Genomic DNA, 25,712 nt, shown 5'->3' on the forward strand with positions numbered 1-25,712 from the left:
AGAAATTAAGAAAAGTGTTCAAGTTAAAATAAAGACCTAACGATATACTGTGTTCGTTCAGGCGATAGTGGACACGCTATGGTATTCACAGTCAGCCAAAAAGAACGCGAGAAAAAAATGTTGAAGCGTAACTAAATGAACCAGCGATAGGACAAGCGGCGGGTCACACGCGACGAGAATGACGGCCAAGGTCAGGCAGGTCCCTCGCTGGTCCATTGAGAGGAAAGGTCAGATGGCCGGAGCGCAGAGGTCACCTGGGGTTTTGAAGATAAGTGAGCGTTCGTGAAGGAGTAAAGCGAGGTGGATTATCGAGAACCGACTATCACACACACACACACACACACACACACACACACACACAAACACACACACACACACACACACACACACACGAAAGCTGTCAGTATTAAACTATTATCCTCTTAAGGTTCCAAGTGGTCGGGACTTTGAAGGAAGGAGACCAGGCAGGACTGAGAGGGCGGGGCGGAGGTCAGGCCGGAGCGTGGGATCACCTTGCCCACCAGCTCCCCTGCCCCACCACCGGGGGAAGAAGCATTCCTGCACAGCACATAGCGTCTCCGCTGGCTAAGGGTGAGATGCAGACAAACTGGAGCTTGATAAGAATTAGAACACTACTTTAATCTCAATGTTCTGTAAATTTTGAGATTACAGTGCTGAAGGTGTCAAGATTTTAGAATCGTAGTATAACCAAGAGTGATTGACAGTGGTTGGGTGTAGATATTGGAATGATGTGATGGTGTTGATGGTGCAGGTAAGGTGATGAGGTAAGAGTATAAATACTGGAGGAGAGTGAAGAAGGTAGGGATAGATGTTTGGTGGTGCAGGGTGATCAGGCAAGGGTGAAGAATATGAAACAAGGTGATGGGACTGAGGAACATAGGGAGAGAGAGAGACTTAGAGGTATACGTAAAGGTGAAGGTGGTTTAGGAACAGGGTGAGTGGGGTGTAGGGTGATGAGGCAAAGGTGCAGGTGGCGGGATAGGGTGATGGGGTGGAGTAGGTGTGGGAGGCAGATATTTGGTGCAGGGAAAAGTTCTGCTCGATAAGTATCAGGTTTCAGTATCGCGTTACACCCTGAGGGGGGACGCCTACACCTTTGTGCCTGGTCACCTGCCTCTACACTTCACCTACTCTTCGGTCACGTCCCAGCCTCGTATTATTAGAAATCTCAGGCTCTCATATTAAATAATTTCAAAGGCTATATACTGAAATCGGGTTTCCATGGGCGCTTTCTTCCTCTGTTGATGCTGAGTGCGTGTTCATCAATCACTTACGACAACAGAAAACACTAAAAACCTCTTAACCTCTTCCACTGCAACAAGTAGAAATTTATCAAAGGTGTAGAAACTTTTAAAATACAACTTTTTCTACGTAATTTAAGCTGGGAACTGCAACAAAAATCAACATTCGAATACACAAATGTACACAACACTGCAGCACACAATGCCGTGAAACACAAACAAGGGCGTGGCTTGCGAATCATCGTGCGAGTAAGTGACTGCATAGCAGTGTTGGAGGGCAAGGTAAGCGGCCTTGGTTTAGGGAGACTTCTTGCAAGGAACGTGGACTTAAAGTATGCTGCCTCTCTAGTGGGGCAATAATAAACACAACGCCTGACTATGCTAAAGAAAAAAAAAATAAAGAAAATATTTAAAAAAAAGAGTGAGCGTGCTCTTTTAATGTAATAATAATAGTTAAAACACCTGCATATATAAGGAAAAAAATAAACTTTTAAAAGTAAGCGTGCACACAATAGCCGTTGATATAAGAAGATTCTAGTCCATAAAAAAATGTGGTTTTGTAACTGGCCCAGGTGGTGGTGGGACGGAGACTCGGGTAAAAAGCTGCTTACATACTAAACATTCACTCACTCCAAACATGGGCCACGCCAGACGCCGGCCATTACAAAGGCTTAAACTCCTTGTTTGTACCACGACTAATTTTGTCATTATTAGTGGCGTGGGACTAATGGGATCCTTCAACACAGCAAGATAATTAGGAGCAGACAGACACCTGGGTGACTGAGGCGGTGGTGGGCCGTCTTGTGCTGCAGGTTACATCTCTCTCTCTCTCTCTCTCTCTCTCTCTCTCTCTCTCTCTCTCTCTCTGTTCATCCATGATATGTTTACAATAAAACATTTACATTTGTTCGAGGGTTTGTTTAGTTCTTTCTGGCAGCGCTGAGCACACACACCCCTCAGCCTCCCAGCAGGCATGCACGGCGGGTACTCGGGGACAGAGAGGCGGGAGAAGCCCAGCTAAGAGATGGGAGTTCCCTGGAATCTGTCTTGGGACGCGAACACCAGAAACTGATATCTTTATATACAGTACGAGGAACTCTGGCCAGAGGCAACGAAAACGGAAAGAAAGGACTCAGAACAGCAGATTCTTTTTTTCATACGAAGGACTCGGGCTGGGAACAATATAACCGAAAAAAAAAAAAAAAACGGACACAAAAGACAAGAAACTATATTTTTGTGTATGACGGATTCTAGCTATGGGCAATAAAAGACTTTCTAATCCTCCATCAATAATAAAGGAAGAGAAAGACATCGGCGTGCAAAAGGACAATGTTCATGTACTCACCGCTGGGTCGCCGCAGGAGGGGGAGGAGGGATGGCCTCGGCCTGGAGTGCTGTCTTGTGAGTGACGGGGTGGACCAGCGTGGTCTCCTGCCGGTTGTGGCTGCAGTGGAGAGAGAAAAAACAGAGTTAGAGGGTGTCATGTGCAAAGTTTTTGACTTTTTAAATTAGTCCTAAGGTAAAGGTGGTGATGATAATGACTGTAAAGGACTGCAATGGTAAATAATGTGTTATGTAAACGTAAGTAAATATCCATTCCAGAGCACTATGAGAATATCGCTATGACATCCTAAACAAATTTTGGCAGCATCTTTCATCTTAGCTTCACTCATTTTTCTTATCGAGACTAGGGAGGAGATTTGTGTGCCCAAGAAGCAGATAAAACTTTAGAAACAACGGAACTCAAAAGATTGAATAAGTTTCGCCTGGTAAAACAACTAAAATGATGAATATTCCCATTCTGACTGAACACACACACACACACACACACACACACACACACACACACACACACACACACACACACACACACACACACACCAAACTGCATCTCCTCTTACACATACACACACACTTGTATCATGATCAATTTAAACAACACGTGGAATGGCACTGTTAAATTCGTGACCTCCACTACACTCCTCTCACGCACTGTGCTGAGAAATCCAATACAATCTCCTCCGTGATCGCTGTGCACATTGACAACGACTCTCATGCAAGTAAAGCCTATGTCAGAGTAATGGAACAAAGGCATATGTGAACTTCTTATATGATTTCTAATGAAGGACAGTTGAAACATATAAGCGCAGCTCACCACTCAACCATGGCACTGTCCTCAACTGTAGAGCAAGATTTCTGACGAGGCGCACATAGGCTGGGCAGATACATTTTTTTTTTCTCTCTAGGATAATTCAGGTTTAAAATCACACAGGTGCTAAATAATTCATAAGGCAGCAAGGATCAGCCACACAGCTACTATTGTGTCACGTCATTCCACATCACTTCATGTGTAGCTGTAATGACGAAAGGACTGACTGGGTGTACTGACAGCGGCCGAGCGTGACGCCTCTCAGGGGTTAGATAATCAAGGAAATATCTTTTTTTCATTCAATATGCAAGAAACAATCAACGCTCCCGTCTCTCTCTCTCTCTCTCTCTCTCTCTCTCTCTCTCTCTGGACAGTCAACATAACCCACCTCCAGCTCACCACCTCCATCACCACCTGAGGCTGCACGAGGCCTGAGAGAGACATTCCCTCCAGCCTAATATCGATGATAGCGCCATAATGTCCTTTTTCGCAACCCCTGGCCAACAAAAAACTGCTCATTCAACCCTCACGCGTCGGTCTAGCAAAGACGATCGGTTCCAGGGCGAGACTGCCGGGCTGGAAGTAAGAAGTGTTTGGGTGGGTGGGTAGGTGTGTAACTTTTTCATGCAATCTGTTTCATTTTTTCAATTTGTCTGGCTATGTTTTCTATGTTTTGCGTTGCTTTATATACCCCCCCCCGTCTCTCTCTCTCTCTCTCTCTCTCTCTCTCTCTCTCTCTCTCTCTCTCTCTCTCTCTCTCTCTCTCTCTCTCTCTCTCACCAACACATCGCTTTGCCCTTAAACCTATCGTGCCGGAGGTCTGGTGTGGCGGAAGCACCAATGCAATAGCGTGTTATGGGGCTGTCTCGTCTCGCGGCTCACACCAATGCCCCGGCAGGCCAGCACCACCACCACCACCACTGCCGCCGCACTATAATCTCCCTGCTGCTCCTCCGCCGCCGCCCAAGGGAGCAGGCCGATCGGTGTTAAAGCTGCTTGTTTACGTCTACTCGATATTCAGTGTTATGGCGTGAGGACATTATACGAGAGAGAGAGAGAGAGAGAGAGAGAGAGAGAGAGAGAGAGAGAGAGAGAGAGAGAGAGAGAGACCATACGAAATAACACCACCTCGCGTGGAAGCCGTAGGTGTGAGGGCGACTGTCAGGCGGCGGGACGGGGCGCTGAGGGTGCCTGGGACAGCGTGGCGTCGGCGGCGTGATGGGCGCCAGGCTGCGGGTGCCCATTCTGATAGCGGGGCGGCGGCTCTCCTCCCCCGCGAAGGAGTAGCGCCGCTGATCCTGGAGGTCGCGGCGCGGTGGGGAGTGTCCTGGCGCCCAGCTGAACCTTCTCTTCTCGCTGGACGCCCACGACAGCTGCTTCTTGCACTTTGGGATGTTGACGCAGGAGGCGGTGCGAGGGTATAGCGTCAACCTCTCCGCGGAGGATGAACGTTCCCTGTGGCTGGGCGAGATGCGTCTGTTATTCAGCACAATCCTGGCGGGGAAGTGGTGTGGCGCTGGTGTTTTGTCGCAAGGCATTGTTTTGTGCAGCTTCTCTCCCGCCGCCCAGGACAGCCGCTTCTTGGTGCGCGAGGGTCTCTCCGCCGCCCTCCAGTCCCCCACCTCAGGTTCCACATATGACAAGCGGACGCGGGAGCCTGGCAAGACCACTTCGGGTGACTCTGTTTGCTCACCATGTGAAAACGACACTCGCTTAGTGTTCCCTGCTGGAGATTTCACATTCGGGAGCTCTTCTTTAATTCCCAAGCCTTCCTTGCTCTTCACGCGTCCCTGCATGTCTTCAATAGCTCTAATCTTACGAGAGTTTTCGATATTGTGTCGCACTTCCTCCCTGCTTTCATCGTCACACGTGTTTCTCATGGCACTAAGAGTCTTCATTTTTTCAGCCTTCTCGATGTTATTCACTTTGTGGGAGGTCATAGAGAAGGCCTGCGTGCCCATCACCACCGAGGAGCTCCGTACACGGTAGGGATTAACCTCTTCCTCTTGCAGGGGCGGCAAAGAGAACCCTCGGCCTATACACACCGTGCGCCGACATCGAGGCTGCGAAGTATAAGCTGCTTGGAGGGAGGAGCTTGGAAGGTTGATGTTCTTGAGGAACAAATGATTTCCCGCCGCCCCTAAGACGGCTCTCTCTCGAGGCCGGTACATCGAGTTGAGAGAGGACAAGGACACCGCCATTTGCTGAGCATAATACCCAGGAGGACGTCCACCCTCTCCAGCAAGACTGACGATGGCAGCATACACGGGCGGCCTCGGAGCGGTGTAGCCACTGGTGGGTACCTCAAGGAGCCACGGGCATGACAGGCGACTCCTGGGGGCGTGGTTCACCTGCAGTTCCTCCTTAAATTTCATTGTGTGTATTGATGAGGGTGCCGCGAGTGAAGAAAAAGATGCAGCGTCAGGCCGTGGGATGCCTGTGCCTGTGCATGGGCTGGGGCGAGGGTCAGCGTGGCTAGGCATCGAGGGGCGGTGCGGCTCTACCCACATCCGTTGACGTGGATGTGTGTTATTGTCACTCATTAGAATAGTGAAACGCTTATCCGTAGGTTTTAGAATGTGAAAATATCCATAAGCGAGTAACGTTTGACTTTTTGTTTACTGTCTTCAACACACATCTGGTCTTTAAAAGAAAACACTTTCACTCAGTTGACAGTCAACGACGTGGCGAGAATGTGATGTAGAATGGACGGGCACCAGAGCTGCTGGAGACGCTAAACATTATATAGTCCTTAAGAAGGACTGTGGTATTTGCGGGAAACAATCACCTAACAAAGTAGCTGTTCTTCCAATGACTCACAAGCTTTAGCGAAATAATCAACTCCATCTGTTTTTTTTTTTTTTGACTCACTTTCTCACTTGTTTCCCAGCTGACATCACAAGCTTGTCACGTGAAGCATCGCAGTATTGACAGCCCAACGCACGCTGACACTCCTTATCTGTCTCACAACGTCTGGTTCGCTTCTTATCTTTGCCCAAGACAAGACCACTTTGTAAAAAAACTATTTACAAAGCCGACACTGCAAGCGGAATAATGAGGTGGCCATGTCCGTGTATCACTCACTTCTGTGCAGTCATCCTGTTGACAAGCATCGTCCCCGCGAGTCACAGACAGCCGCTAACACAGGTATTGCCTGAGCCGCCACACTTCACTGTCTCACTCACTCGCCGCCACGAGGCCTGCCGCTGCTCTATAGTCTACTCCTGTGGATGTGTCTCCTTCACCTGTCACCGGCTGCCATATAATACGAGCCGCTGGCTTTTGACACTGCAGACTCTTCAAGGTGTGTCCGAATGCCACCATCACCAGTTCTCCTCTTTGTGAAAACATCCTGACGAGGAGCAAACAACTTGCCATGCAGCACTCAGGCTGATGGTAAGCAGATATTAAGCTTTGTAGTAGTAAAACACTATCTAAATTAACCAATAAGACCACCTCTTCGTCGGAAAAATCTTACCAGTCCATTTCACCACACTCTTACAAAGGTGCCAATCGGGTTCCCGCTCCCACCGCCTTGTCTCAACCTTGGGGACTCACCTTACACTCTCTCCCATTTTCTTTTCAATCCACCTCCCCCCACACCCGAAGAATTACAAGTAAGTTCACGTACACCCACTTGGTACCGCACACGCACCAGGTAAACGCAGGGCACGTACCACGCATCATAAAGGCGGCGGCGAAACAAACCTTAATGAGTGAAATGTACCCGGAGTGAAGGAAGTAAAACGTGCAGTGAGCTGAAGAAAATGGGAAACTCAAGTGATAGGGAGGAGGGAATGAGAACGCTAACACACACACACACACACACACACACACACACACACACACACACACACACACACACACACACAGGTGAGCGGCGTTTCTTCCTCAGCACCGGAGGCAGTCGAGGGCAGGAAAAGGCGAGACAAGACGTGTTGGAAGCCGTGCATTAGTGGTGTAAGACAGGAATCCCTTGAGTGTGTGTGTGTGTGTGTGTGTGTGTGTGTGTGTGTGGTGGGTGGGTGGGTGGTTGGTAGCTTTCCCCGTGACTAAGCAATGTAAAAGAAAAGAAGACACTGATTGTATATCTTGGTTTGTACAGTACTGGTTATATTGCTAATGATATATCATTTGTGTGTTTCTTTACCCTCGCTCGCTCGCACACATACACTCACCTCGTCTGCCTCCCCCTCCTCCCCCTCCCAAACACGCACGCACACACACACACACACACACACACACACACACACACACACACACACACACACACACACACACACACACTCAAAGATACAGTTCCCAGGTGTCCATCACAACGTGTTTATGACAGGTTTTTCTAGACACTTTCCCAGCCCTCAGTCGTCACCTGCCGCCGCTGATCCGGACTCCTTGGTTGCCGGCTCACCACAGACACTCCACGCCACGGCCCGTATTCTAAAACGCTTTGTTCTTTCACCACAACTGTTTCCAAAGGCCACGAAAATGATAAGCAGTGATCTCAAGGGTGTTTTCCCAGTTAATAATGTAGAAATTTTGTTAATCTGCCACTGGAATCATAATAGCATTCCCGTAATAGCAACAAGAGCGTTTTGAAAATAGAGGACGTGAGGTGCATAAGTGTTTCAAAATGTGGTTCAAGTAGTCAGTCTTTTCCACCAGGCATGCTTCTCACTGCACCCTGATGTATGCAGTGCGTGTCACGAGCACCACCACAAAACGTGAGGGAATGTGCCTTACCAAAACGCTGCTTTCTTCTGCCCCATAGCACTGCTCCCTCATATGAATTCCACATTAGAAGGAGAAAGAAAGAAAATATGTTCAGTGGTTCAAGTTGGCGGGAATTTGGTCCACGTGAGAGGGTTCCCAGTGCTTTATTGACTGTCGTATCGGTTGATTTCACTTTCGTTTTCTTTTCGCACATTGAGTTTGACATGGTGTTCATAATTCAAGGGGTTAAAACTGTTAAAGAAAAAAAAATAATACTTTCAATAGTGTTATATCTATATTTACTTTTTTCTGACTAAATGTGGACGTAGAGTAACACCAAGTTCGTGTAAATTTTATATGTAATAGTTAATAAGAGCGCTTGAACATACACACACACACACACACACACACACACACACACACACACACACACACACACACACACACACACACATCATTCATTCCCGTTGGTAATAAAAATCTATCAATCTAAACATCTATCCAATTCATATGTATACATCTTACCTACCTTTCTATCCACCCAGCTACCTATCCACCAATCCACCTAGGTTCTTGTACTCGTATAGTCAGGTTTCGTGGAGTCCTGACGTGTTGTGGCAGAGACAGCCCTCCATAACAACCAGCCTTGCCCAACACTGCCAAGGTCGCAATACCAATGACAGAATAATCAGCAGTAATCACGTATTGCTGCCACTCTCCTGCTGGTGGCCTGGTCGGAGCTACGTCTAATAATAATAATACGATGGAAGGGAATGTATGTATGTACTTGTATGTATGTATGTATGTATGTATGTATGTATGTAATTGATTGAGCTTCGTGTAATTTTTCCTTCTTTTTACACAGGAGGAGCAACTGGCCAAGGGAAAACGATACTAATAATGAAAAAAAAAGGTCCCACAGCGTTGCCAGTTCCCTTAAAGGTCAAATGAGTTATCCAAAATTCAGGGACTAATGTCTTGAAACGGCACATATCTATTATTATTTCTATTTACCCATTCATTTGACTTTTATTTTGCTTCTTCCTAACGCGGTTTCTAAAAAATGTAAGAGATAAAGAAAAGGAGAATATAATAAGTAAAGTAAGATATAATTAAATAGAATAAAAGAAAATATGAAAGTTAAATCAATGAAAGCGATGAAAGTGAAATAAATCAAAGTTTAAGATAGAATAAATAGAGAAATTGATAAGTAAATAAACTGATGCTATTTCACTCTCTCTCTCTCTCTCTCTCTCTCTCTCTCTCTCTCTCTCTCTCTCTCTCTCTCATTTAAAAGCAGCCCAAGTTCACAGTGCACGTTTCAAGAGAGAGAGAGAGAGAGAGAGAGAGAGAGAGAGAGAGAGAGGGAGAGAAGTAAAATAAATAAAAGTTTAACAGAATAAATGGAGAAATAGATAGCTAAATAAACTCATGCAATTTCACCCCCTCTCTCTCTCTCACTCTCTCTCTCTCTCTCTCTCTCTCTCTCTCTCTCTCTCTCTCTCTCTCTCTCTCTCTTTCCTTCGGCTTTGGACAGCGAGATACCAAGGAACCTGCTGAATTGTATTGGACAGATTTATTATTTTTTCCCCTTTTTGGTCGAGTTTCTTATTTGACTTTTGCGAGAGCCAAAATTGACAGGAATTTTCTCTCTTCTTTCCTTTCTTTTTTTTTTTTTATACCATGTAGGCTTTTCACGGGAATTTATGGGCTAAATGTGATATTTATTATGGTACTTCCTATCTGAAAACCCACCCGCTAGGAAACCATTGCCCAGAGTGAGGAAGCCCAACCTACACTCAGACCGTGGACAGGATTCGAACCCGTGTGCTTGGAGACACCCCACCCCCCGGACCCCAAAGCACGCATGGTTCCACTGTAACATTTTTATGCCGCTGACCATTTTCTTTGACACTTGGACAATAACGCCATTGTTGTGGTACATGCCAGCTTGAAATATTCGGAAAAAAAGATAGAAAAAAAAAAACAGGAATAATTTTCATTGAACTGCGTTTCTACTATATATAAACAGAATATAATACAGGCAATAATTCAGAGTTAGTCCATCAAACTTTCACGTAACATTGTAATGAGCGAGATGAAACGCATATTTATGTGTTCATGTAATATTCAAATCAGGTGGACGACAACACGGTGCGACATTTGCAGCTTCACTATCACGGATATATGCAACACTTTCCTGACGGTGATGTACAGCACGCGTGTCCCACCCTTCATACCGTGTGCCATGTCAGTCAGCTGCTCCTAAATGCTCTATGTAAGGAGGGGCCGCCGTGGTGCAGTAGAACCATGTGTGCTTTGGGATCCGAGGGTCTCCAAGGGCACGGGTTCAAATCCTGTCCACGGTCCGAGTGTAGATTGGGCTTTCTCACTCTGGGCAATGGTTTCCTAGTGGGTGGGCTTTGAGATAAGAGGTACCCCAAAAAGTAACTCCTTTAGTCCATAAATTCCCGTGAAAAGCCCACATGGTATAAATAGAAAAAAAAAGAGGATTTGAACTGATAGGAAATGTCTGGTGTATCACACTGTATATTTCTGCCTTTATTTCCTCACATTTTTATAATCTACAGTTTTCTACACATTCCATTCACTGTACTAATGTTCTGTGTAAAGAGAGGATTTAAACTGATAGGAAATGTATGGTGTATCACAATGTATTTTTCTGCCTTTATTTCCTCACATTTTTTTTTATATGATCTACACATTCTATTCACTGTTCCAATGGACGGTGATAGCAATATAACAGGCAAGACCTACGTGTATCCTCAATCCTTCACTCCATCACTGCTTTTTCTTCTATTCTACGAGTATCTTTAAGTATCCCCTTTAGCTCACAAATTCCAGTGAAAAGCCCACATGGTATAAAGAAAAGAGAATACCAACAAGAGCACCAGCTGTACTGTACACTACATCAATAAAGAAAAAAGGCTTACATAAAGGCTTCAACCTCTTCATACACGAGTCACAATGATGTAACAGACCAGACTTCCTCTATAGAATATCTGTACAAAATTGCTGGGCGGGACAAAGCGACACTATAACAGTAAAATTACATTAACGCACTGAACCATCCTTGTCACTCTCATGGAAATTGCTCAGCCACTTTAGAATAAAAAAGAATATATTGATAAAAAACTACACTCTTACAAGGAAACTGTTAACTTCAGCTGGCTGTGAGAAAAATGGCATAATTGTTTCAAATGGAGCGTGGATGTCCTTGAAATAAGCAAGTTTAGCAGAAGAAAGTTTAGTAAGGAAGGATGAGGATGAGCCTTCAGCACTGCATGGACCCACTCGTGCCACCTCGGAAACGTGTCAATGCAAGTTACATTATTATCATCTTCCATGGTGGTGCGGTGAATGTTACCAAACAAAGACTATAGTGGCTGAGTCGGAGTTAAATAAAAAGTCTACAGTAAGATTTTGACAATTTAGACTTAGAGAGTAAAAATCTAATAAGAGTAACCAGTTTATCATTATTTTCACGGAATAGGGAAAGAAAATCAAAGGACGGAGATGGAAAATAGAATATAATAAAATCAAACTAAGGAAAAGAAAGGAAAGAAAAGCAAAAAGGAGAGACGAAAGAAAATAAAGACAAGAAAAGAAAAAAAAAAAGAAAACTGACTGGATATGAAAGAAAACGAGAGGAAAAGAAAGGAGAGAACAAACAAGGAACAAGGAAGCAAGAGACACAAGACGAGGCAATAACCGCTGGAATAGTAAGCACGGATATCCAGGAAGGAGGATCACACACAAAATATATCACATACCATCGGATTTCCCGGAGGAGGCAACAATCATGTGCTGCAAGAAAGGCTGTGATGGCGTTATTCACTTGCACTTCCCTTTTACTACATTTCCTGCGTCCGCCTCACTACTGCCAAGACGTGCGGCAGCCAATACAGGGGCGGAGTGACCAAAGTTAGCCAGTGTCTTGCCTAACTGGGTAGAGTGACTCCTGGAAAAAGCTGATTGAGACTGACTCCTTCTAGTCCATTCCAGCCACTTAGATCACTTAACTGTGGAGGTCACACACACACACACACACACACATTCACACACACACACATTCAACACGGCCCGGTAGCTCAGTGGTTAGAGCGCTGGCTTCACAAGCCAGATGACCGGGGTTCGATTCCCCGGCCGGGTGGAGATATTTGGGTGTGTCTCCTTTCACGTGTAGCCCCTGTTCACCTAGCAGTGAGTAGGTACGGGATGTAAATCGAGGAGTTGTGACCTTGTTGTCCCGGTGTGTGGTGTGTGCCTGGTCTCAGACCTATCCCAAGATCGGAAATAATGAGCTCTAAGCTCGTTCCGTAGGGTAACGTCTGGCTGCCTCGTCAGAGACTGCAGCAGATCAAACAGTGAATTACACACACACACACACACACACACACACACGAACGGTATAAAAAAAATATACCATTTTTATTCTGAAGAGCATCAAATGAAATAATGTTTATATTTATGACAAACATGAGAATTTCCACGGAAACATCTATATGCTAAGTGTGTGTTAGTGCGTGCGTCTGTAAAATGTGGGCGTTGGAGAGAGAGAGAGAGAGAGAGAGAGAGAGAGAGAGAGAGAGAGAGAGAGAGAGAGAGAGAGAGAACGAGAGAGAACCTTGACGAGAACACAGGACTGATACCGAGCGGAGGTGGTGGCGGCGGCGATGGTGGTGGTGGTGGTGGTGGTGGTAGTGGTGGAGGTGGTAGTGATGGTGCTGCTGCTGCTTCTGCTTTCTTAAAGCCAAAACTCTCTAATACGGGTCACTAACTTGATTTTAAGCCAGCGGGAGGGTCAGCAGATGGCGGCCAAGACAAAACATTACATCACCGGCCCGGCAAAACTAATAACGCGTGGGAAAATCAAATTAAACAAGGATAATGCACACAAAGCACGAACATGTACGAACAAAGCAAACAAAGGAACTTATGCAAATTGATTTAAAAACAGGACAAAGAGGGAAGCGATAAGAGAAGAGCCAAAGACGAGACAAAGTAATATCGGAGAAGAAGAAGGAAGAAGCAAGAAAAGACGATATTTAATGTTTCACGCAGCAAGTTGGAAAGGGAGAGGCGGAGACGAAGAGGGAGAGGCAACGCAGAGACGGAATAGAGACAGTGAGTGGACTGGGGAAACAGGTAACAGGTGCGAGATTACAGGTAAGAACGCACTATACCTGTAAGACACTGGACGAGGCCACATGTTACCTCATCCTCGTGGGAAAGAGCTGGAGGAGGAGAAGGAGAAGGAGAAGGAGGAGGAGGAGGAGGAGGAATATAAAGAAATACAAAGAAAGACAGCACATCAGATTTTCAAGCCTTTGCTATTAGACTCTTATATTGGATTAGGTTAGTTAGGAGAATCAGAATGTCGAATGTGATGTTCCAAGAGACACGTTCACTTCAACACTAACATCTCCTAATCCTTCTGCATTTCAAGCTTTTCTTTCTCTTAACCATCTCTTCCCTTCAGTTTTTTTTTTCATCCATGTTTCCTTTCAGAACTGTATATTTATCTCTCTTCCCCAAATGATTTTAATCCTTTCAGTATTGGAACGCACTTTTTACATTGAGTTTGGGTATGATTACAGTATTATATTGACATTAGGAAGTGTTCATGGAGGTCAGAAGATTAATGGCCAGAGTCTTCACTATTTTAATTCCCCACATAAGTTTTTGTGAATGTATAAAAACCACCAAATATTAAACAGAATGAATATGGAAACGCGTCATAGCACTGAAGGGATTCATCCATATCACACCTCTACAAAGATCACAAACAGTTTCTTCTCCCCATCTTCTCATTTCTTCCTGAGCAATTTTTATCTCTCCTCCTCAAACTATTTTCCTCCTCATCTCTCCCCTTCAAACAATATTTTTCTTCTTCATTACTCAACGCGAAACTAATTTCCTTCCAACACTGCACTGCACTCAAGAGACAAGAAAGACAAGACGGGGAAGGACTAATTACTTAATATGATCTAATACTGCTAAACTTTGGAGCACATGCAATAAACTCTCTCTCTCTCTCTCTCTCTCTCTCTCTCTCTCTCTCTCTCTCTCTCTCTCTCTCTCTCTCTCTCTCTCTCTCTCTCTCTCTCTCTCTCTCTCTCTCTGTACCTTCCACCTCCCTGCTCTTCCGCCATTTCTCTGCCTGCACCACAACCACCGCTTAGGTTCTTCCGCTGGCTAATCCCACTAATTCGTGAGGATGGCTCTTGCAGGAGATGCGGGAGACTGTAGGACCCTTTATGTGAATGTGCTGCCAAATCCTCTCTCTCTCTCTCTCTCTCTCTCTCTCTCTCTCTGATTATTACGTAAAATTGTGGAAACACTCAGAAAGGTCACATAGAGGAATGGAGGAAAAGAAAAGGGAGGAAAGAAAGACAGAGAGGGAGAGGGAGAGAGACGGAAAAATAGGTCAGCATGGGAGGCAGGTCACGACAGATCAAGAGAGAGAGAGAGAGAGAGAGAGAGAGAGAGAGAGAGAGAGAGAGAGAGAGAGAGAGAGAGAGAGAGAGAGGGAGGAAGGGAGGGAAGGAGGGAGGGAGGGACGAAGAAATGGATGGAGGTCGCAACGCCGATCGGAAAATTTATCAGGGTCACACTTTCTTCCATTTCCTCTTGCCAAGTGCAGTCAGTCGCAGTGAGTTTGTGTATGTTGGTGGGAAAGGAGGAGGGAGAGAGAACAATAGGTGTATGTGTGTGTGTGTATGTGTGTGTGTGTGTGTGTGTGTGTGTGTGTGTGTGTAATGCATGGATGTGACAGTATTGCATAGTATTCAGAAATGCACATCTCTTCCACCACGACAGTTTCCAAAGGTCACATAGATGATTAGCTCAATTCTCAAGAGTGTTTCTTCTATTGAAAAAAAAAAAGACGAAATTTTCTTGTCTTATGAACAACAAAAGAAAAAAAAAAGACTTGAAAAACTTTGAACCTTTGAAATGCAGTGGCGTTGCGTCGTGGAAGTGTCTCAGAATATGGTCTAATAACAGAATATAACGTTTCCTTCCTACGTCCTTCCTTGTCTCCTCTGCTGCCTTTGCTTCCTCCCTCCCACAGTCCCTAAAAGAAACTCAGCGCCTTAACGGAAGAATCCACTCCTGGCCAATTGCAGTGAGATTCGACCGTTCCCTGGATCTTTTGTCTCCTTATTGTCAGCAACTTCAATGTTCTCACGTCCCTTGCCCTTCTCACCCTATCCCCTACGCGCACACACACACACACACACACACACACACACAGAGAGAGAGAGAGAGAGAGAGAGAGAGAGAGAGAGAGAGAGAGAGAGAGAGAGAGAGAGAGAGAGAGAGAGAGAGAGAGAGAGAGAGAGAGAGAGAGAGAGAGAGAGAGAGAGAGAGAGAGAGAGAGAGAGAGAGAGAGAGAGAGAGATCATTTACTTCTTTACCACAGTTTACATGAAATCATACACTTAAAAAGAAAAAAAGAAAAAAAAAACAGAAACTAAAAAGAATCTCATAGAAAAGACATAGAAATATATCAATAACAATAAACACAAAAACATAAACAAGGAAAACTAACACACACACACACACACACACACACAGAATACCACACCATTTTTTCACATAGTCGGTTTCTTTCCTAAATGAGACGAAATTTGGATTAGGGCAGAGGCAGGTCATCGCTGGAATAATGAAGCGGGTCACTCAGCGGAAAGGAGAGGCGGCCCTAATTCGGCATCACTCCCTCCTCTCCCCTTACCCACCTCATCCTTAAATGGAGAGGACGAATAGACGAGGAGGAGAAACGAGACTTTGATAACACAGCTAAACACCGAGACAGAGGAGCCGGTGTAACGAAATACTCCTGAAATCACTGGGGATGCATTTCTACTTTTCTTTTCTCCTTTCAGTTCTGTTACGTGCGTGACTTGGGCGGCAGAAGGCACGCGAACCTCCGTTTCTTTACTAGCAGTGGTATTATGTTGTCCGGCGCGGCTCAGGGTTTCTTCTTGACAGGAATGACCACGAGCAGCAGAGATATGCTGGTTTAGAGGCACGATGGCGGTGATACAATCCCTCCTTGTGAGATCATTCTTTTTCTTCTGTTAAGTGTGATGATGTGAGAGTTCCCGCCGCTTTAAAGTTTTATATTATTAAATGTTTTTAGCTCTTATGATAATGAAAATGTGCTCAAAGGCTACAGAGATGATTTGTCACGTTCTCATGCTTCCTCTACCAGCTGACGGTGAAGATTCCTTGTGGAAATATCTCCAGGATCAGGAAAATACACTCAAAAACTGGATTAAATTTCACTAGAGTTTGATGGAATTACTCAAGATTGGAACCGCAAGATGTTTCAGAATACGAATTAACTCCCATGTCCCATATCTTCAGTGAGCCGTGACGCATTTCGCAAGGCTGTCTGCTCACCTGGTCGGGGCGTGAGGCACCGCGGCCCACAGCAACGCTCCCCCAACACCGTACAGTACACGAGCTCACCACAGAGAGTTGATACACAGATAAACAGTTTATTGACCACAAATTACACAACACACGAAGTGAATATCGAAATGTAATAAAAATTGCCACGATGAAGAGTTACAAGAAATACCGACCGATGCACACATTTATTGTCCATGATATACGTTAAACATTAATACTAAACATAAAATTAACATTAGAAAAACATAGCACATAAGAAAAATGCAGAAAAACACTTCAAAAATCAGCTCGTGTTGTTTTCTAATTGCTTACTTATTTCATTTTCATTTATTCATTATTTTGCAGTACTGTCCAGCCTTTCATCTGTGTGAGTGGATGAGCTCAGGTATGCGATTAGTCTGCTACAGATTTGACGAGGATGCGAGGCAATTGTAGCGGAAGACACAAACAAGCAGAAAACATGAAAGGCATCGTTACTGCGAAATCAGCGGAGCGAAACCTAAAATTCACGACGTGTTACCTGAGAGGTTATATATTCAATTGCTAGTGTCTCTCTCTCTCTCTCTCTCTCTCTCTCTCTCTCTCTCTCTCTCTCTCTCTCTCTCTCTGCGAAAAGGTAGTACACTCTCTCTCTCTCTCTCTCTCTCTCTCTCTCTCTCTCTCTCTCTCTCTCTCTCTCTCTCTCTCTCTCTCTCTCTCAACGGCGCACTAGTCTTTCGTCTCCCACCACCACCAGAGAATCACGGATCTTTAAGAAGTATCGGAGGGAATACAAGGTGGTTAAGGAGATTTTCTTTGGCACAGTCTTCACCTCCAGCCTTGCCTTGCCTTGCCACGGTGTAATAATGGCCCATCAAGGACTCGGATAACAATGATAGCAACACTCACACCCATTACCACAATTACGGCAAGAAGCATGGGAAGCGTTCAAGCGACTGTTACTTCCAGGTGTCAAGTCTTAAGGTCTCCCTCAGTCCTTCATCTGACAAAGTGGGTGTTGGGAAATCCCTGTCAGAGTAAGAGATATTAGCATTGTGCCTGCCGCTTGTGCCGCCGCCGCCCCGATCAGCGGCATGCCTTCACACCGAAATGATTTCCTCAAGTCTGGCGGGAGTTTCTTCTTATTTTGCTTTTTTCTTCCACCCTCATCACCCTGACCTGCTCACCCCAACCACCACCATCACTCCCAACATTTATATACTTGCTCGTACACACACACACACACACACACACACACACACACACACACACACACACACACACTTATATTTTCTCTTGTAAAAACACCTCCTGAAGGCATACAGGTACAGCACTTGTCGACGCAAAATTACATAACCATGAACATAAGAATACAAAGGAAAGAGGAAGGAGCCAGCAGGTTTACACGCGGCAGGAGCCAGCAGGTTTACACACGGCAGTCCCTAAGTGAAGCATACCTAGTGGAGGGTATTATACTGGACGCCTTTTTCAATTTCCTCGTATCTAATGACTCTTGGAATTACCTGTCTGTAAATCTAGAAAAGACCAAAATAGTTCTTAACGCGACAATAGCAACGCCACGTAGTTGTGTGGAATTTCCTCGGAAAGGTAATGTGTATCAGTGTGGGTCATTGGTCCTGCTCCACCACTTAGTAATAAATAGGAGAGCCAGACCCCGTCCCAGCCCCTTCACGGTTAACGGAAAACTGTCACGCTGGGGAAAAAGAACGTCACATCAACTTGACCTTTTTTTCAGAGACTCGTTCTTGTGGTGGGTTCACAACGGCCACACGCAGCTTGCCTAACTCCTTCCCCTTCCCCTTCACCAGTCCAACGCTTCTTCAGTCTTCTTCCTTACCTTCCCTCACTGACTCTCACGAACTACTCTTAAACGCTTTGGACCCTCTTAAAGACCCATTCTTAAGACCACAGATATAATCGCTAGGAAGATTCTTTTGATGTTTTATCTTGTTGCTGCATATAATCATTAATAAACTGTCAATAGAATAAACACACATAACAATTCAGGTAACTAGAGAATGTTAAGTGCAGTTGAAGTAATTAGTAAGCTGAAATGTGTAAGAATACCAAGAACAATGTTACTGATATACGTAACGTACTGATATACGTGACATGGCTTCGGCAAGACTTAAAACAGAACATGTCTCACTGGAGAGCCATGAATCCCCGGGTATCTTTCCACGGCTGGTCCAGTGTTCATGTGAAACCTCGTGATGAAGAGAAAGAACGGGTATGGAAGGTCAGCAGTGTGGAGGTAAGCTCTGCTCCGAAATCTATACATAAATGATATCTTCACACGAGTGTTGTATTAATTCTTGATGATACTTAAAGATGAGGGAGGAGTACGAACGTTTTTTTCCTTCCTCTTCATATAGCTGTTGTTACTGTCTGCTGTCATCATCACCACCACCACCACCACCACCACCACCACTCCCATTAGCCACAGCAGCAAGCACATTTCTCAGCATGCAGGAGCACCACCAAAATAATGAGCAATAAACACAACAACATTTCCAGCAGCTGTGTGTTCTCCCGGGGTCTGTGTGCGCCTCCCTCAGCCTGATCACCTGCATTACCAGCATGGGTGTGTCTTTCGGCTAAGCGACACTCCCTTTGGCGACCACAGAGGCCAGGGTCACCAGAGGGTCACGACGCAAAACGGGCCACTTCCTCCACTGGGGTGCCACCTTAGCAATTATCTCCCTCAACCACCACGCCAAAGACTAAGAATGTTGTTTTTTGGTTATGTGACAGCTCGTTAAGGGCTTATATTGAGAGGAGAGAAAATATATACTTGTCGGCTTATCTTAGCGAGATTTGTGTTATATTTTACGCAATTATTTGTCGAATCCATCACATCTATCTCTCTAAGGATGCTGCTTTTGTTACAATGGAGTCAGCTGATGGGGTGGAGAGAGAGAGAGAGAGAGAGAGAGAGAGAGAGAGAGAGAGAGAGAGAGAGAGAGAGAGAGAGAGAGAGAGAGAGAGAGAGAGAGAGAGAGAGAGAGAGAGAGAGAGAGAGAGAGAGAGAGAGAGAGAGAGAGAGAGAGAGAGAGAGAGAGAGAGAGAGAGAGAGAGAGAGAGAGAGAGAGAGAGAGAGAGAGAGAGAGAGAGAGAGAGAGAAGCCAGATGAAGTTCTGTGCTTGAGAGGAAAAAAATAAAGAAAAATCTTCCTGACAAATCTTGGTCGTGTATTCCTACGAAAAAGATTTGCGCAAACTTTTATGGAAAATTTTTACAATTTCAAGCTTTTGTCTGTGTAAAGCTGCCTTTCTGAGATGCAATCCTTCGTTCATCCTCCATATTCTTCGAGAGGCGCCCTCGAAGCCTCGAGAGCATCACCAGGTGATCACTGACGCGTGGACTGCTCTATCAACAACCTCAAATGACGAGAGAACCAAGAGTGATCAGCCACTCCTGAGAAGTGAGCAGGGTCTAAGATGTGAATACTGTGAAAAGTGAGACATTAACCACATGTGAGAGAGTAAAATCAGCAAAATACTTCCAAGAGTACAAACAAAAGACAGCACAGTTTGAAAACATCGCTGCTAAGTACATAAGAGGAGATGGCAAACGTGCAGGACGCGCATGAGTAGCGCTGGAATGTGTTGGGCGTGGAGGTGAACTGTGCGTAGCGGGCCTCGACTTCAGTGTTAGTAATGCGATGCTCTTCCTGGCCGGCCAGAAGATGAACCACTGTTGCACACTGACCAAATATTCATCATATACCTAAGTGAATGAACAGAACGGGGCATCTTAAAATCACTAATGAAGAAAAATTGCTTCAGCCGTACACATTAAACTTCCAAGAGATCCATTCCTAAAAGAAAATAAAGAAATATGTGGACTTCACTGCCAGGGCCTAGGTGACCTATACAAAAGATCATGAGTGCTTGAAAATACCTCCTGCTTTTCATAAATAGATAAAATCTTTCAGTGAAAATAATTCTATACTAAAAGCGTTCTTGATCATTTTACTTCATTTTTTTTTAAATTCACTTTTACTGTCTTTGAAATATCTAACCATCTTACTTGACACAGCGACTGCCAAACTCCGTCTATCATCCATAAACCTACTCAATCTCCTCTTGAAATCATCCAAAATATGTACAGTTGCCACGGTCTTGTTAAGTCTGATCGTCAACAACCATATTAATAAACCAACTATCTTTCAATCTAGCGTAACACAACGACTGGCAAACACTGCACATCATCTATAAATTCATCTCGAAATAATCTAATACCTATATACTTGTCACAATCTTGATTAGTTTACAACCATATTTTTTTTCATCTACACGCCTACACCAGGTTAACTAACGTGACACAAGGACTGCCAAACACAGTCACTCTGATCCAACACCAATCTCCTCCCATGTCTGTGCACTTGCCATGATCTTGATACGTTCATTGCAGTCATTTACAACCATATTTATGAACTATCTACGTGTAAAATTATCCAACGTGACGCAGCGACAGCCAAACACCGTCACCTTGATGTACGTAACACAAATCTCCTCCTTTCTATTCTTGGCAATAATAAGAAACTTCGCGAGCAGTTCCGTTTCCGCTGCCTCGCTTCCTCTCCAGGTCAACACTTTGCAACTCTCACCTGTGTTCCTGCCACACCGCCCCACTCCTGCCACTCTCCAGCACCATCACCACCATCAAACACTGCCACAGAAATGCTAAATGGAATTCTCGTCGTGAAAGTCCCACACTTGAAAAATGAATTAAATCTCTCTCTCTCTCTCTCTCTCTCTCTCTCTCTCTCTCTCTCTCTCTCTCTCTCTCTCATATAATTATCTAATCTTTTCGGCTCCCTTCGCACAGGTAAAAGCTCACGCGGGTCTTTCTTCGCCTCATATATGGGAGGTGTGTGTGGGTGCTTCCCTCGCCGATGACTTGCTATCACACACCAACACATTGAGCTGTCTTGGAGCTGAAGGGCGTTGTTATTAATATTTGTCTCTTGCGGCACCGTAAACAGCGCGTGACCTTTGTAAAATTAATGTGGCAATATCGTCTTATTAGTGAACCTTAATGCAGTTTAGGTTTTTCTTTTCTTTTCTATAAGTGTCTTCAGTATTTTGTACGTATACGTTTACATGGATGATATTCCTAGTGAATCTTATATATGATTTCCTTGTTTCTTTGTTGATCTGCTTTATTTATTTATTCATTATTCAAAAGTGAGAGAAAAAATACGTTCACTTCGTCGCTTCCTAAAATGTGAAAAGAAAAATAATATAAGATGTTATCCAATGCAGCCAAAGAATGTTATACTTTTATCAACAACTATCACATTTTAAAAGGAAAACAATAAAGTACGCAAAAATCCAACAATTATCGAGACAATACACTGAGAGAAAAAAAAAAAGCTTCAAATTGTTACGAATGAATATAAACCTTTCCAGTGATTTATTCTTACGTCATCAAATAAAAATTCTCAACTTTTCTACCCAGCTCTTCACTCACCGAGGCAAAAAAGTGTTCGGGCTTCGTTTATATTTAAGACAATAGGAAATTTTGTGGCACCGAGTTACAGGGTGTAGGTGGAGCTGATTATGGAGAGTGGATACAAGTCAGGTGAGTGGCGATGTGTTCTTTACGCTTCCCAGTTGTGACCACTCGATGATGCATGGAGGGACTGATGACTTGGAGCACATATGGAAAGGATGCTCAGTCATGTAGCCTTATAAATACCCCATAGAGGACGAATATGATAAAGTTTTTGAAGTGTTTGACCTTGGGGTAACATTGGGGACATTCGGGGTGTTGGTGAATTCATTTTATTGGTCACGCGATGAAGCTGTGAAATGTTTCCGTGTGTTTGGTCAGTTTTATTTATGTGTTCGTGACTAATTATACTTTCATCATACATGTCGGACACACACACACACACACACACACACACACACACACACACACACACACACACACAACATAAAACTAAACTAATCTATGTACATGCAAGTAAAAAACATAGGAGTGAATAATACACAGGTGGCGAAATGAGGAACAACTGCTTATCATTCAACGCCACGAGGCACAAATCACATCTCACTTCCTTGTATGTAACATCCCACGCGCCACACTCTGCCTCCACGCTTGCCCTCAGTACCCTCCGCCCCACCCAATTTTAGTGAAAACTTTCCCCTGCCCGCAGCCTCACATTCGCCACAACACTCCCTCCCTCATCACCATATATGCTTTGATTACTAATTTCTCCTGAGTGAGTCAGCGGCAGACGCCACGCCACTCCCGCCGTGTCAGCTGCTGGATGTGTTAGCGAGGGTCACTAGCGGTGGCGGTGAGCCCCGTCGACCGTGACCATTCCCTCCAACACATTTCCATGCCTCTCTCCACACAAGAGGCCCACCGCCCCGCCCCGCCCCGCCTCGCCCCGCCCCACACATCACCCCGGAGCAAGTCATTCGCCAAACACCCTGTACAGTCTCCAGCCGTATTCAACGAAACGCATTTTGCTACCAACCTGGATCACATCAGATGATACTTTTGGAATATAGCTTTTGCAATGGTATCTTTTTATTATTATCTGAGTATGTATCGTCTTGCATGCGTGTCAGTGTGCATCTTATAAAGGATTTATTTTTCATTAAACATCTCGTTTGTTTGTTTTTTCAATCTGTTTCTCCTCCGCAATTCTGCGAGTATTTACTCACAGAAATTGCCTTATCCTTATTTACCTCTTTTCCAGCATCTTTCTTCCGCAGTCTGTATACACTAGATTTTTTGCTTCGTCCACCTTTCACTGTGGCTAAGAAGTCATTGGAAAACTCCGCTGACTCCTCCACTGAAGCTCTCCTCACCCAACATACCTAACGTTCGCCTGCCCGTGTCCCCTTGAAACTCTACCCAAAGCACGGTGTTTCTGATTCTGAATTCAGCCTTACCTAGACCCCTTGAGAGCACCGAGGAGTCCTACAGACACACAACACTCCCTGGGCCTCCATCAACCGGCCTCATGCCTCACCACTGGCCACTCTTGTCTTGGAGGCCCAGACACGATGTTTCCCATTTGTTATTCTGCTGTTGGTGGGGTGAACATGGATGTGTGGACATGTTTGGAAGTATACTTGGCTCGGTAAACACAGTGCGTTTATCGATTACCTCGCCAGGCCAGCAGTGAGCCGCTAAGGAATGAACACAGCGACACTAAGGGACGGACACACCAACACGAGTCTCGGGGAGTGTACGTGTCAGGTGTGTGTGAGTGTACCTGTGTTTGTAATGTGTGTGTGTGTGTTTCTCTCTCTCTCTCTCTCTCTCTCTCTCTCTCTCTCTCTCTCTCTCTCTCTCTCTCTCTCTCTCTCTCTCTCTCTCTCTCTCTCTCTCTCTCTCTCTCTCTCTCTCTCTGCTCCATCCTCACCCTTCTCCTCCACCTCATCCTCCATCTCACATTCATTTCAAATTTATAACCTGAATTTGGAATAATCTCTTATTTACTTAGCACACATTCCGGCCTCCACAGCGCTCTCACCAGTGCCTTCCTGCTTGCGGTTTCAAGGATGCTCCCAAATATTGGCAATAGAAGTAAAAATACATAATAAAAAAGTACATTGGCAGCTGAAATGAATAAGGAAATAAGGATGAAGATAGAAATGAAACACGTGTAAACATTGAAAATACTCGTAAAAAACTAAGAAAAGCCCTAAGAAACATTTTGAAAACTTGAATGAAAATCAACTATTAAAAAAAACAGAACTAGAAGAAATATTAAAAGTAAATCTACATTGCAGGAGGAATGTCCCTTCATGATAATGCATAAGACGTTTGTTTGTAAAGTAAAAGCTCGGGAAATTAATAGATCTCGCTGCTGTAAACACTGGACGCGCCTTATAAGACCCGAGGAAACAGGTCCATGCAGGAGGTGAGGAAGTGAAGCTTAAGAGGTGAGAGAGAGAGAGAGAGAGAGAGAGAGAGAGAGAGAGAGAGAGAGAGAGAGAGAGAGAGAGAGAGAGAGAGAGAGAGAGAGAGAGAGAGAGAGAGAGAGAGAGAGAGAGAGAGAGAGAGACGATCAGACAAGTATAGAAAGCATTTGAATACATGAAGAAAACTGAAAGAGACACGAAGACGTTTTTGGAAGGCTTGTGTGTCCAACCTGTGCAGTGAGGGCGGGGTGTTGCTGCAGAGGTGGGTGTTGTGGCTACATAGTGAGATATGGCTGTGGTGGAAGCGTGGGTGGGGCGCGAGACGGTTGTTTGTGTCAGTTAAGATGTGTTTGCAGTAAAATATAGAGAGGTGAGTGTCTGAAGGATGATGTGGAGGAAAGCGACGGTCTCAGAAGTGGTGTGGCGTGAAGTAAGGTATGTGAAGGGGCTGGGTCACTGAAAACCCTGGTGTCGGAGGCTGGCGGGCAGGGTGTCGTAAGGACGGGGTTGGCCGTGTTGAGGGGCTAAGGGGTGTCTATGTGAATAGCTTGGGCTTTGACCAGGTTGGGGTGAGGTGGACTCTGGAGTATTGTGTGGGTGGAGTTGTTTAGACGGTGGAGGCAAGTGAACTGCGCCCCGTGACACGCCCCTTACAGTTTGCACACCACTGGGCACCGTGCAAGCCTGCCGGCCTCTTACTCACTCCCTAAACGCCCTTGACCGGTCTCCACGCCCACACAAGTCAAGCATTCGGTTTATCAAAAAATCAATACAATGCCACGAGTCAATATGCAGCTGGCCATTGACCGACTCTTGGCAGTGCTCCCTCATGCCATTTTTACTCATGAGGTAAACACTTGAATAATTTATTCAGAACCACCCTTTCTGACGAACTACCACCACCACCACCATCACCACCACCAGCCGCCTTGCACTAAGATCAATAAAGAAGACGAGGCCCTTGGTACCGAGCCGTTCCCCGGACCCGCCACCTGCTGCTGTCCTCAGTGAGTTTCCTATACTGCTTACTGGCTGACTATCTCAAAATTCATAAGTCTGTGATGGAAGGGAAGAAAAGGAGAGGCTAACTAGAATATTTCTCTCTCTCTCTCTCTCTCTCTCTCTCTCTCTCTCTCTCTCTCTCTCTCTCTCTTCTTCTTCTTCTTCTTCTTCTTCTTCTTTTCTTGTTCTTCTTCTTCAGCCAGCTTGCAGCCGGGATAACCATGACGTCAAGTTGTTCACCATCCCAAACAG

At 45.0% G+C, this 25,712-nt stretch overlaps 1 protein-coding gene across 22 annotated transcripts in view; it reads right to left on the reverse strand.

Moving 5' to 3' along the window:
* The window catches only part of LOC123515007, a 384,569-nt gene that overhangs the window by 227,122 nt on the left and 131,735 nt on the right, over positions 1-25,712 (reverse strand). For all 22 annotated transcript variants that reach the window (XR_006677730.1, XM_045273355.1, XM_045273353.1 and 19 more), the window contains one exon: positions 2,608-2,706. Coding sequence is in view for 21 of the 22 variants with exons in the window: in XM_045273355.1 (XP_045129290.1) it covers positions 2,608-2,706 (99 nt within the window). In the remaining variant the exon portion in view is untranslated. The remainder of the gene's footprint in view (positions 1-2,607; positions 2,707-25,712) is intronic.

This window comes from Portunus trituberculatus, chromosome 38, assembly GCF_017591435.1.
Source record: "Portunus trituberculatus isolate SZX2019 chromosome 38, ASM1759143v1, whole genome shotgun sequence".
In the NCBI taxonomy this organism is placed as follows: Eukaryota; Metazoa; Arthropoda; class Malacostraca; order Decapoda; family Portunidae; genus Portunus; species Portunus trituberculatus.